Source organism: Crassostrea angulata, chromosome 10 (genome assembly GCF_025612915.1).
Source record: "Crassostrea angulata isolate pt1a10 chromosome 10, ASM2561291v2, whole genome shotgun sequence".
Classification (NCBI taxonomy): Eukaryota; Metazoa; Mollusca; class Bivalvia; order Ostreida; family Ostreidae; genus Magallana; species Magallana angulata.
The window spans coordinates 9,996,619-10,009,377 of NC_069120.1; the positions used below are offsets into that span (position 1 = coordinate 9,996,619).

Below are 12,759 nucleotides of genomic sequence, written 5' to 3' on the forward strand. Positions count from 1 at the left end.
ACAATTAGTGGTGGCTTAGTTTTTGTGGTATTTGTGGGAAGCCCTACCCCATGAATTTGAATTATTGACGAATACAAATTTCAAAAGGTTAATTATATTACTGAAAACCGACATCCTCGAAATTAGATCTCCAGGTATAAGCAAAAAACCCACAATCCACAAATATTGGCCCCCGCAAAAAATGACCCCACAGTAGTAATCATGCCAAGTGATCTTGAGAAAATAATGTATTTCCGTCATATTTTTTCAACACTTCTTTTCTGAAAACAGAGAAATGAACATTCAAGTCAAGTCTACATATAGGGGCATGCAATAGTATTTTATGTCTGTTTTAGTGCCATGAGAAAGATGGACCCTGTAACAGCAATTGGAGCTGCAGGGGTGGTGGATATTCAGAAACTGGCCAAGTGGTTTGAGGACTCGCGACTGGATCCAAATGATCCAGCCAATGCAGACCTGGTGTACATGTTAAAGGTACAGAACAGTACAACTTACTTTTATGCAAGTTTATTAATACTCGCGTAAAATAATTGTAGCATAAAGCATCTACTGTCGACTGCGAAACAGGTTGACGGTTGACTGTTGACACTTTCCATTATAAGTTGCCAATTGTCAACCTGTCCCTTAATTGACAAAAGAATGTTATTGAATGTGTTAACTGTCAACCTGTCCCTTGGTCGACAGTAGATATATTATGAAAAGTTTCAACTGTCAACCATTGACCCGTCCCCTGGTCGAACATTAGAACATGAATGTGGAAATATCATTGATTATTTATTTTTTTGATTTTTTTTTAATATATTTACTTCTAGGGATGACAACAAGTATTTCAGTACTCAACCATGGCTCTTGGTTGATTACTCATTATTAAGTAAAAAAATTGAATTTTCACGCCCCCCTTTGGTAAATTTGGTGCATAATTTACAGTTTTACAATTTACAGGTGCCCCATGTTTATTTCTTTCAGTGGCTAATATATTAGTGTCCAAGATCTCTTGATTTTGTAGATCAAATTAATGTTTTGATTTAAAGTACTAAGGCATACATGTACTTGAGGAGACCAATTTGATGTTTCTTTTAATGTTGATTATTAAGTTTAGTTAGTAATGGATTAAATGTGTACATAATTCAAAGTTTAGTTATATAAATAATTATCTCCACACGTTTGTTTTTATAACCATTAATATTTAACCATTCATTAGGCACAGGACAATGACTAAGCATGGAACAAGACAAGTTTAATTTGCCTTGGACGATACAATGTATGTAGCTCAATTATGTGTAAGGGTCACAAGAAAAAAAGGAAAAGCCAGGACATTTGTGTTTGGATATCAAATTATCAATATAAAACAATTTTCAAAAAAAAATATTTTAACTCAAATACATTAAATACATAAAAATTATTAATGTTGTGAGTTAAAGATACTCTGTAGGTGACAGTAGCATTATTCCATTTGAATAGGACACGCAGTTTTAAATCAATGAGTCTTCACTATCGCTCCTTTAAGGCCCCCAATAATTCGACTAGGCTATCTGAGTAAAATTGACATTCCTATTTATTTCATTTTTATTTTCTATATATTTATCTTTTAAATGAATTCTGTTTAGAGTTTGGCAAGCACATGGTCTGTCTTAATACCCGTACTAGTCCCTCACATAAGATGAATATCCTTTGTTTTATTGACTTCAGTAAATTATATGATAAATTTGTATGTCTTATGGCTACTACTATTGTTATTTTTATTTAAAGCATATCAACCTTTTTCATTTTAGTCAAAGGGAGGTGAGTCAGCGTTACTTGGACCAAAAGAATTTTTCCGCCTGGAGCAGCTACAGGAGGAGTTTAACTTCTGTGATGATGAGGCTATTGATGAAAACAAGCGGTTTAGGCTGATATATCTCAGAGACAGTGAAGTCACAGAATTTAAAAACTATAAAATGATTCCGCTCCTGGACAGAGACATTCCCAGGGATACATTTGCGGTACCTATTTGTATTATTTAAAGATCTTGAAACTGTACATGAAGCCGTGTTTGATTTGCTCAGCATTATTTGGTTTTACATGTTTTTGGATAATGGTGAGTGCTACTGTACATCTCAATCTGCGAGATGTGAAAAATAAATTAAAATAATTATCACCTATATAGATTATGCATCATATGAATTGTTGTCAAAGTAAATTTTGAACTCTAAATAAATTGAAATTTTATTCATCATCTGAAATAAAAATTACACAAAAATGAATTAATCTTTTCCAGGAGTATGAGAAAAAGAAAAGAGAGGAGGAGAAATACAAAGAAGAGAAGGACATTGAATCTCACCGGGCGGCAGTGTCAAAGTTCATGCAGAGGGTACCTATCTAATTCACCCCGCTTATCTTATTATTAAATAAAATCAGTGCAGTTTGTGGACTGACCTTGCCCTCTGATTATTGTAGGTGAGGGAGCAGGTGATAAGGAGATTCCGCTTGCTGGCCCATCAGAGAAGACTTGAAGACGTTATCAACGAGGAAGCTGTTCCAAACATAGCGTATGTCTCCTTCTTATATTTACATGGACTTTAGTTCTACCATATATCTCTTATTGCATTTTTAGCTCACCGAGACGAGTCAAGGGGAGCTTATGCTATACCCCCGGCGTCGGCGGTTGCGTCGGCGTCGGCGTCCGGACATGGTTAAATCTTTTTGTTGCTAAGCTATTACTTGTCCTATCTTCACCAAACTTGCATGGATGATGCATCTAGACCTACTTATGGACTTGAAAGACTTGGATGCTGAATCTGGGTCCTAAATTTCAGATGCTGGAGGAGGTTAAGGTTTTTGGAGCAGGTGAAAGTGTTTGTTGCAGGTGCCCATTGATAGCAATATCTAAGTTACTACTGGTCCTAACTTCACCAAACTTGTATGGATGATGCGTCTTATGATACTGATGCACCTGACAAGCTTGAATGCTGAATCTGAGCAATAGGTTTCGGATGCTGGAGGAGGCTAAGGTTTTTAGAGCTGGTTAAAGTTTTTGTTGCAGGTGCCCTCTGATGATTATATCTTAGTTACTACTGGTCCTAACTTCACCAAACTTGTATGGATGGTGCATCTAATGATACTGATGCACCTGACAAGCTTGAATGCTGAATCTGAGCCATAGGTTTTGGATGCTGGAGGAGGTTATGGTTTTTAGAGCTGGTTAAAGTTTTTTGAGCAGGTGCCCTCTAATGATTATATCTTAGCTACTCCTGGTTCTAACTTCATCAAAGTTGCGGGGATGGTTCGTCTTATGATACTGATGCACCTGACAGGCTTGAATGCTTGAGCCATAGGTTTTGGATGCTGGAGGAGGTTAAGATTTTAAGAGCTGGTATAAAGTTTTTGAAACAGGTGCCCTCTGATGATGATATCTTAGTAATTACTTGTCCTTACTTCACCAGACTTCCATGGATGGTGTGTCTAATGATACTGATGCACCTGATAGGCTTGAATGCTGAGTCTGAGCCATAGGTTTCGATGCTGGATAAAGTTAAGTTTTTTGGAACAGGTCACATGTTTAATAGATGATAGTACTATTTCAAACTTGCATAGTTGATTTAACTGTAATATGAATGAATCGCAGAGGTAGCTTCAGATGCAGAGCTTGATCTCCATTATCAAGGGTGCTAAAAAATAAATCTTAGTTATTACAGGTCCTAACTTCTTCCAAACTGGAATGGGTGGTGTGTCTTATGATACAGATGCACCTGACAGGCATGGATGCTGAATCTGAGCCATAGATTGCGGATGCTGGAGGAAGTTAAAGTTTTAATTGCTAGTGCCCTCTGATGATGATATCTTAGTTATTACTGGTCCAAACTTCACCAAACTTGCATGGATGATACATCTTATGATACCAATGCACCTGATGGGCTTGAATGCTGAATCTGAGCCAAAGGTTTCGGATGCTGGATAAAGTTTAGTTTTTTGGAACAGGTCACATGTTTTATAGATGATAGCTTGCATAGTTGATTTAACTTTATTATAAATAAAACGCAGAGGTTACTTCAGATGCAGAGCCTGATCTCCATTATCAAGGATGCTAAAGAAATCTCCTACCTCACTCAAACCTGCTCGATAGATAGATAAATGATATAACATGATTCCAGTGATATAGTATTATATGATATGAAACAATATTGTTTGATATGATACAATATGCTATCATATGTTATATTATAAAAAGTTATACGATACAATATAATATTGTATCAATTTTTTTGATATTTTATGATATGTTATGATATGATATGATATTGTATCATGATATTGTTATGTAGGGTATTGTATATTATGATACAATATTATATAATATATTGTATTTTTAATTTATTATTTTATCACATGATACAATTACATTAGATATTGCAAAATATTAAATTGTATCCTATGATATAATATTGTATATTCTATAATATTGTATCATACAATATTGTATAATATGATATAGGTTTCTGTAAAATAGAATTATATCACATGAAATTGTATTAAATGGTATTGTAATATGTTATTATATCGTATCATATGATATTGTATGATATGATATTGGTTTATATGATATATTATCATATCACATGAAATTGTATTATATGATATTGTAATATGTATTATTGTATCATATGATACAATATGTATAATATAATAATGTATTTTATAATATTTTACTTTATCATAATATTATATCATTTGATTAGATAGAATGTTGGAATCAAATTATATTGTATTATATGATATAATATTATATTATGTATCAAATATGTTTCAGTGTCATACAATACAATATCATACTATATTATACAATATAATATCATGTTTCAATGTTATGATGTATTATGTAATATGATATTGTAATATTATACTTTATTGTATTATATTTTATGATATTGTATTATGTGATCAAATACAATAAGGTATAACACAATACAATGTCAAATCATACGTTACAATATCATATCTCATTATTGTTTATTACGGTATTTTATTGTATTATATGATATATATTATAAATATGACATGATGCAATATTTAATTTTATATCATTGTATTGATTAACATATGAACATATGAGTATCATAAAAAAATTTATCAGATGATATACTGTATTTTGTCAAAACAGAATCCATGAATATCCAAGATCATGAAGTATGATTTTCATATAAAATGATAAAGGTGGTCTTATGAAGGTGATGTCTCTTAAGGGTGATGCTCCGTCTCGGTGAGCTTAGTAATCTATGATTACCTATGTTTTAGGTTAGTGTTAGGTCAAAACACAGTAAATCTTTGAAAGGTGTTTGTTGAATCACTTTGAAAAAAAATAGTAAATAAACGTTTTCTTTGCAATAATTTAATTGACCAAACTTAATTAACACATATCTGATTTATTGATAGCCTGCTTGGAACAAGTGTACTGAAACTGACGGAGAGAAGGCGTCCACTACGAGTTGAGAGGAAGGAGAGAAAGAAGGTGGTGCCTCAGACCATCGACAATGTCAAGATCCTGATCAACATAAACCGCGCGGTGTACGTCCCTCGGAGGGTGGCGGCCAGGTAAGCTGTGGTTAGGTCAATACTGCAGTAATGTTAAAGCCTTACACATTACTTATTTGTTTCCAGTTGAAATTTTCTATTGCATATTGTTCACAGTGCTGTAATACCCAGGACTTGTAATATACTATTTATGATGATGTTATTGTTGAGAATGGGACATTATACATGTACTTTGAATTTATTTTTTAAAATTACATGTATGTATACAAAGCATTTTTGTTTAACAATATTCATTTTATTTCTTCTTCAGACAATACGGGTATAACAATGGCATTGAAATAATCAATCATTACCTTATAGTTTGAATAGCTAGTGATTTATTAATTAATTGATATAATGCTTTGAGAGCCAGCTTTCATTAAACACAGCCTAATTTGTGAAGATTTTTACTACAATTCTAAATGAAGCGATGACAGAGTTACAGGTAGTTATTTGTTTTGGCAAGCTTAAGAGCTTTATCACCAAAGCTGCGTATAAAAATGTTTTAAACTTTCCATAAAATTTTCTTTTGAAGCATAAAGAAAAATTAAGAAAGAGAAATGGTTTTTAAATCTATTGGTATTTGATGTAAATGAATTTGACAGTTTAAAAATATGTGGATTAAAAGAAATTGATTTTCATTTCTGATCACTTTTATTTACAAGGAATACATGAACATGTAGAAGCTAGATTACTTATACTGTAGATTCCCAATTAACTATGAGGAAAATGTTAAATTGCGAGAACAATCCTTAGGGATTTTTAAAATCTTATTATTTTTTTGACAGTCATGAACTGTTTAAAAAAAATATCAATACTTCAGTTCCAGCAGTTTCATATTCTCGCAATTTGATACAAAATGGTGAAATCACATGATTAAGTACTCGCATAAAATAGGGAATCTACAGGTAGCTTTTTGAAATGCTAGACACAAATAGACAACATAATTTAAGATAGAGAAATGAAATTTAAAATTTCAGTTAAAAATTGATTAACATTGATCAATTGTATTTTTTAAAAAATGAAAGCTGCATTTCTGTTCAAATCCAAACATGAACAATGCACAGATGATGATTCCTTTTATAATGTTTGATATGAATTCATTTCTTAACAAACTCATAAGATATTTCTCTGTCACTATTTCAGTCGAGGTGGTGCCATGACAGCCCGGGAACCAGACAAGGCAGTAAAGAATATCGTAGGAGAGGTAGGTTCTGTATGACTTTAACTTACCTGGTACTCCTGTACTTTTGACTTCTTGATTACTTTGTTCTTTGTTACCAGCAATTTACCTGGTTCTGTGGGACCTGTAATTTACCTGTTTCTGTGTAACCTGTAATTTACTTGGTTTTGTGTGACCTGTAATTTACCTGGTTCTGTGTGACCTGTAATTTACTTGGTTCCATGTGACCTGTAATTTACCTGATTCCATGTGACCTGTAATTTATCTGATTTTGTGTGACCTGTAATTTACCTGGTTCTGTGTGACCTATAATTCAACTGATACCCATTATATACCTGGTTCTGTGTTACTTGTAATTTTATAATACCTGGTTCATTTTAGGTTGTTTAACATTGACAATTGTTTTTCATCAGACTCAGGTGCAGCCCTTCATTGAGGTCATGTTCCAAGATGTCTTCCTCCACACTGAGGTAGGCGATGGTCCAAACCCCAGCTATAACGAGGAACTTGAAATGCCATTCAAGTAAGATATATTTAATAAACTTGAGGTTTTGAATCAGTTCTTTATTTCCATTTGCCAAACTTATCAATTTTTCTAATGCTCCTGAAATCTTCTTGTTTTATGGATTATAAATATTCAAATTTGCAATGAATTTTTTTAAAACGCCTATTACAGTGTACTCGTTAAACAAACATATGAGTAGATTGATATATTTAAACAATAAAATGCTTTCTTTGGTGATTCATTCGGGATATGAAGGTAGCGACATTGCAGGAAAAATACATAACCCGCGTTAGCAGGTTATGTTAATTTTTCCTGCAATGATCGCTACCTTCATAACCCGCATGAATTATCAAAGAAAGCACTTTTTTTGTTTATATTAACATCTTTCTTTAACTAATTAATAAATTTATTATGAAAAGTTTGTAAAATTCACTAAATTACTGTTCATGTACGTAAGTACGTTAGCTAAAAGAAACAGCCAAATCGTCTCTTGCGAGACTTTGAGTCTGGCAACATCATGATTATTTCGTGCAGTCCGTGAGTTTACTTAGGTCCCTGTAGATTCAGACCAATCGATAAACAGGACGTGTCAGTTTCAGTCCTGTCACTTTCAGCCGCTGTAGATTTCAACCAATGGATAAATGGGGCGTGTAAATTTCAGTTTGGCTGTTTATATAGAGCTATGAAGTAACTACATTTTTCCGCAAGAAAAAGAGGAAATTATACATGGTAGATGTAAATATATATATATGAAATGTGTGTTGCAGAGCTCCCAATGAGGACTATACCCCAGGAAATCTACAGACTGTGACCGACAACATTTACCTCAACCTGTTTGATCAAGTGTTGATTGACATTCAAGAGGTTAGAACTACTTTAGACTAAGCGATATAGCTAAAATCAAAGGATCATGACATCATGCCTATATACATTACAATTGTTTGAGTTTGATGACAGCATTTCTAACATACAACATACATGTAAAAATTAGATGCTTTATGATGATTACAGTGTTCCATATAAGAGTATACAATGTACATGTGTACATTACACAGTGTAAGATACCAGTACAAGTTACTGAATACAAATGTACATTACACACCATAGATGTGTACATTACACACTGTCTGACATCTGTAGAAGTAACAGTATATAATGTACTCTCCTGTTTGTAGGATGATAGACAGCGAGGGACGACGGTTCACCAGAGGATCGAGAAGAAGTGGCTGGGAGGTCTCACCATTCCTTTCTCCACCGTCTACTTCAATGGAAAGGTAAACCTACAATTTCAACTCGTACTTTTTTGAAATCCAGTCTTAAAGAATCTTAGATTTACTCCTAATATATTCTTTTGAATTGTAGAAAGTAAAATTTAGATGGGTTCAGTATCAACAAAATCTGGATTAAATTCTTTCTGAGACATTATACCCAGATATTCTTCAAACTGAATATATCTGAATGACACTTTCTGCATTGAAATATAATTCAATGAATAAGCTGATATGTACCAATACAATCTACCGGTAATTAGAAGACTTGTTTTAAACTGGTGATAAATCTATGATTCTGAAATAAAATTAGAACTGTCAAATGCTTGCTACAGTAATCATTTAGTTAATGCCACAAAATTGTATTTTGAGCATTACAGATGTTTATATCATGATGGAAGATAATTCTAAAAATAATCTATCACTTAAATGCAACACAAATCAGCAAATTTGAATCCATCTGTAAATAAAATCCAGACAGCCCCCATGATTCTATAATACATACTGGGTACATTATTGTCTGTCTTGTGGGTCCATAAGACTTGTTGAAAATGAATGACTGCCTGTTAACAAAACATTATCTTTCATTAGTTTACATACAATCATGATTGTTCTCCTGTAGATTGATGGCACGTTTAAGCTGAACAAGCCACCTGTTTTGCTAGGCTACACGCAAGGACCAGACGAGGAGGAGGGAACATCTGTTAGATCAAATGAAGAAAACACCTATCTCAGTGTGTTTATGACCATAGAACCCCCTCTGCAGCCCCCAGAGCCTATGAGGGAGAGGGTGAGTTTCTATTTTCAATTGTGTATGGTGTAAGGATAGTACTCTGTTATTTTTCTTATTCCCCTCTTCCCAGGAAAACTATATATTCAGTCATTATTGCAGGAGTTATGGTTCTTTTAAAGCAATATTTATAGCTTCCCTACAAGTGTTATTGTACCGTACTTATATTTGATGAAGGGTTGTGGTTCTTCTAACAAGCCTAATTTTTTGTTCCAGTTTGCTACAACAGAGGATGAGAAACTTCTTCAATATGCTGATAACTGGGAGAAGACTTTGAATGCAAAGTTTAGTGACAGGGAGTACAAGACAACTGTCATTGATGTTAATGGTAAAACAGTCTTTGTCACACGGTACTTCAAAGCTCTGGAACCGCCCCCTGATATATTTGGAAGTTCAGATACAGAAGTGAAGAAAATGGTAAGATTCAAATATTATTCTTTATTATACTTTCATGTTAAATACTGAAATCTGATTGGTTAAGAGGCAGTTAATAATCAGTTCTATTACCCTCAGCATTAGCAACACACTTAGCAACTGGTAACACAACGAATTATTACATGCACGTAAATTATGCGCGTACGGTTCGCCGTAGAATTCACGTCATTTCTATATAAAAGCAGTAAAAAATTCTCTAAAATTAAGGCATTTAGTATAATAAAATGAATAGTGCCTGTTTGGGAGGATAACAGTTTAAATTGACACCCCTTGAAAACCATTGTGAATCTCCGCTTCGTGTCAGTTGACAATGGTTTCCTCAGGGTGTCAATTTCAACTGTTACCCTCCAAAACAGGCACTATTTATATAGTATCATTTATCATAGTATTTCACCTATCCTAGCCACAGAATAATGTTTTCATTTTCATATTCTGAAGAAAAAAATTACAAGTTTGAAAAAAGAATTGTTTCATCTATCTAATTCGAATTTCTAATTAGTATTGAAAATATCTGAATCATTTCTATCAGGATGCTTAATAAATAATATCCAGAGTTATGGTATTTTGGTGTTTTTTGTGTTCATGTTGATGGTGTTATTTTTGCAGGAGGTGGTCGCCCGCTATGTGTCTATGATTCCATCTGTGTCGGACAGCGTTGTGTTCCCAGGTCTCTGTGACATCTGGAGCACCTGTGATGTAAGTTCACTCGAACAACATGTGTATCACATTTATTGAAAGAAACTGTATGGTGAATAAGCTATAACCTCAGATAATTACTCAGATGTGAAATCCTTGAGCTTCAATTTTTTTCCCCTGTTCTTGTATATTTTAAATAGCTGACTTTGTTTGTTGGCGATTTGTAACATCTGTGGTTCATGTGTGTTACAGCAATTCCTACAAATGATGGCCGGGGATGAGGAGGAGCATGCAGTCTTGTTGGCCAACTACTTCCTCTACATGAAGAAGATTACTTGGCTCATCATTGGTAAAACATTCATTAGACCAATAGATGTAGTGGAAAAAATAACTTTCAAAAAGAAGCTATTTAAACATACATTTAGTCATTATAGAGTCACAAAAGTTTTTTTTACTTTTCTGATTACATATATATATAAACCAGTATATAGATTTATATATATAAAATGATGATATGATTTCTTTCTTCAGGAAAGGGAATCCCAGAGGGTCCCACTGCATATGTGATGACGGAGCAAGAGAACGACTATTGGATCTGGAATGCTGGGACAGGCGAACACTTCAGTTACCGGGACAGCTACTGCCCCCTACAGTCCATCAGCTGTCTGATCAATGCAGAAAACGTAGGTCTCATTATCAATGCAAAATACATGTACCAGTTCACAGGTTTCATTATCAATACAAAATAGATTGGTTTCAAAATCAATACAAAATTGGTAGGTTTTATTATCAATGCAGGAGACTTTTGTTACATTATCATCAAAACATATGTAAGTTTCATTATCAGTGCAAAATTTGTTGGTTTCATTATCAGTGCAAAATTTGTAGGTTTCATTATCAGTACAAAATACTTGTACACAGGTTTCATTATCAATGCAGGAAACATTTGTTATGTTAACTCTGTCAAAAACCTAGGTTATGATATAAAATGTAGAAGGCCTAGGTTATGATATAAAATGTAGAAGGCCTAGGTTAGGATATAAAATGTAGAAGGCCTAGGTTATGATATCAATGTAGAAAACCTGGGTTTCTTTATGCAATGAAGAATATTAATATGGCGTTTATAAGACATCTCGTAGGCAAGTTTTAAATATGGAGTAATTCAGCATCAATATTATACTTGTTTGTTTTAGATATGGGCCAATACTCAACAATATGAGAAACCAGCACAAATGAACTTTGACCTTTCCCAGGGTGCCTCGTGGAGGTCATTTTTCACCCGCAGCTTTCCAAACACAGGGATCGCTAGCTATCAGGTGATTTTTTAAAATTCACTTCTTGATTTGTATTTATAATAAAAAAACAATAACTCTGGGAGGCAAAAAATAGGGGATGAAGGCATATTCATAGCTTTTAAAACATGTAAGTAAAGGGGGAGATTTTGTATCCCAGCTGCTGAATTTTTTAAATTTGTGTTCTACAGCTAGAAAGGCTTTACCAAAAACCTTGAACAAGAATGTTCTCTGGTTATGAATACTAAAATGGCACCTTATATAATGTATGGGATAAAACAATGTTTTGATTTCACATATAACAGCCAGAGAGACTGTACTATAAACCCACAAACAAGAACGCTGTCCTTGACCTTCAGGAGAAGATAGAGACACTGCTGAAGAACAAGATAATGGAGTGGAGGAGTCGGCTGATCACGCGCTGGAACAGGCACTGTACGCAGATCATGAGGAAGCTCCTCCCCGTGTAAGTCACCAATCACCCAACTCTTTATTGTGCCGCATGTATTTCTAAGGTTTGTGTAGAATCAGTGTGAACTACATGTAAATGTATTTCTGTGTTTTTGTCTTAATCAAATCATCTCATTTTGTTTTCTTAACAGTTTGGAAGAAAACCTAGGACATAGTCCTGGGGAGCAGCACTTGGCAGAGCTGGAGAGTACGTTTTCCGCGTACAAAGTTTCAGGATTTCCCATCAACATGCCGTACAATGAGATCAACCCAATCGTGGATGCGGTGTTCTCCACACGAGTACATGCCCACGACACCAGTGATGTGGAGTTTGCTCTGGCCGTCTACATCCACCCTTACCCCAATGATGTGCTGTCTGTGTGGGTCTATGTGGCCTCCCTGATCAGGAGTCGATGAGTGGCCCCCAAGACATTGAGAACTTGAAATATCAAACTGTGATACATGCATATCAAAGATTTAGCGCTTTTATTTATTTAATTTAATCATGAGAGAATGTGTATTTTAGTGCATACTTTATTAATGGTTCTTTCATTTCCGTCCAGTGATATTTGTTTTAGATCGTGAACAAATGTGATAAATTCGTGAATAAATAGAAGAGATCCGTGGCCCTGTCTTTGTTCCTGTGTTTGTCC

General features: G+C 34.1%; 1 protein-coding gene across 2 annotated transcripts in view; it reads left to right on the top strand.

Moving 5' to 3' along the window:
* Positions 1 to 12,732, top strand: part of LOC128165477 (coiled-coil and C2 domain-containing protein 2A-like) — a 34,733-nt gene extending 22,001 nt beyond the window's left edge. For both annotated transcript variants that reach the window (XM_052830076.1, XM_052830077.1), the window contains 17 exons: positions 336 to 474; positions 1,773 to 1,982; positions 2,258 to 2,350; positions 2,437 to 2,528; positions 5,410 to 5,568; positions 6,694 to 6,754; positions 7,144 to 7,253; positions 8,003 to 8,099; positions 8,411 to 8,509; positions 9,126 to 9,293; positions 9,510 to 9,710; positions 10,335 to 10,424; positions 10,617 to 10,713; positions 10,896 to 11,047; positions 11,558 to 11,680; positions 11,962 to 12,122; positions 12,259 to 12,732. In XM_052830076.1, the coding sequence (XP_052686036.1) occupies positions 336 to 474; positions 1,773 to 1,982; positions 2,258 to 2,350; positions 2,437 to 2,528; positions 5,410 to 5,568; positions 6,694 to 6,754; positions 7,144 to 7,253; positions 8,003 to 8,099; positions 8,411 to 8,509; positions 9,126 to 9,293; positions 9,510 to 9,710; positions 10,335 to 10,424; positions 10,617 to 10,713; positions 10,896 to 11,047; positions 11,558 to 11,680; positions 11,962 to 12,122; positions 12,259 to 12,523 (2,317 nt within the window). In that variant the 3' untranslated portion in view covers positions 12,524 to 12,732. The remainder of the gene's footprint in view (positions 1 to 335; positions 475 to 1,772; positions 1,983 to 2,257; positions 2,351 to 2,436; positions 2,529 to 5,409; positions 5,569 to 6,693; positions 6,755 to 7,143; positions 7,254 to 8,002; positions 8,100 to 8,410; positions 8,510 to 9,125; positions 9,294 to 9,509; positions 9,711 to 10,334; positions 10,425 to 10,616; positions 10,714 to 10,895; positions 11,048 to 11,557; positions 11,681 to 11,961; positions 12,123 to 12,258) is intronic.
* Positions 12,733 to 12,759: the final 27 nt, after the last annotated feature.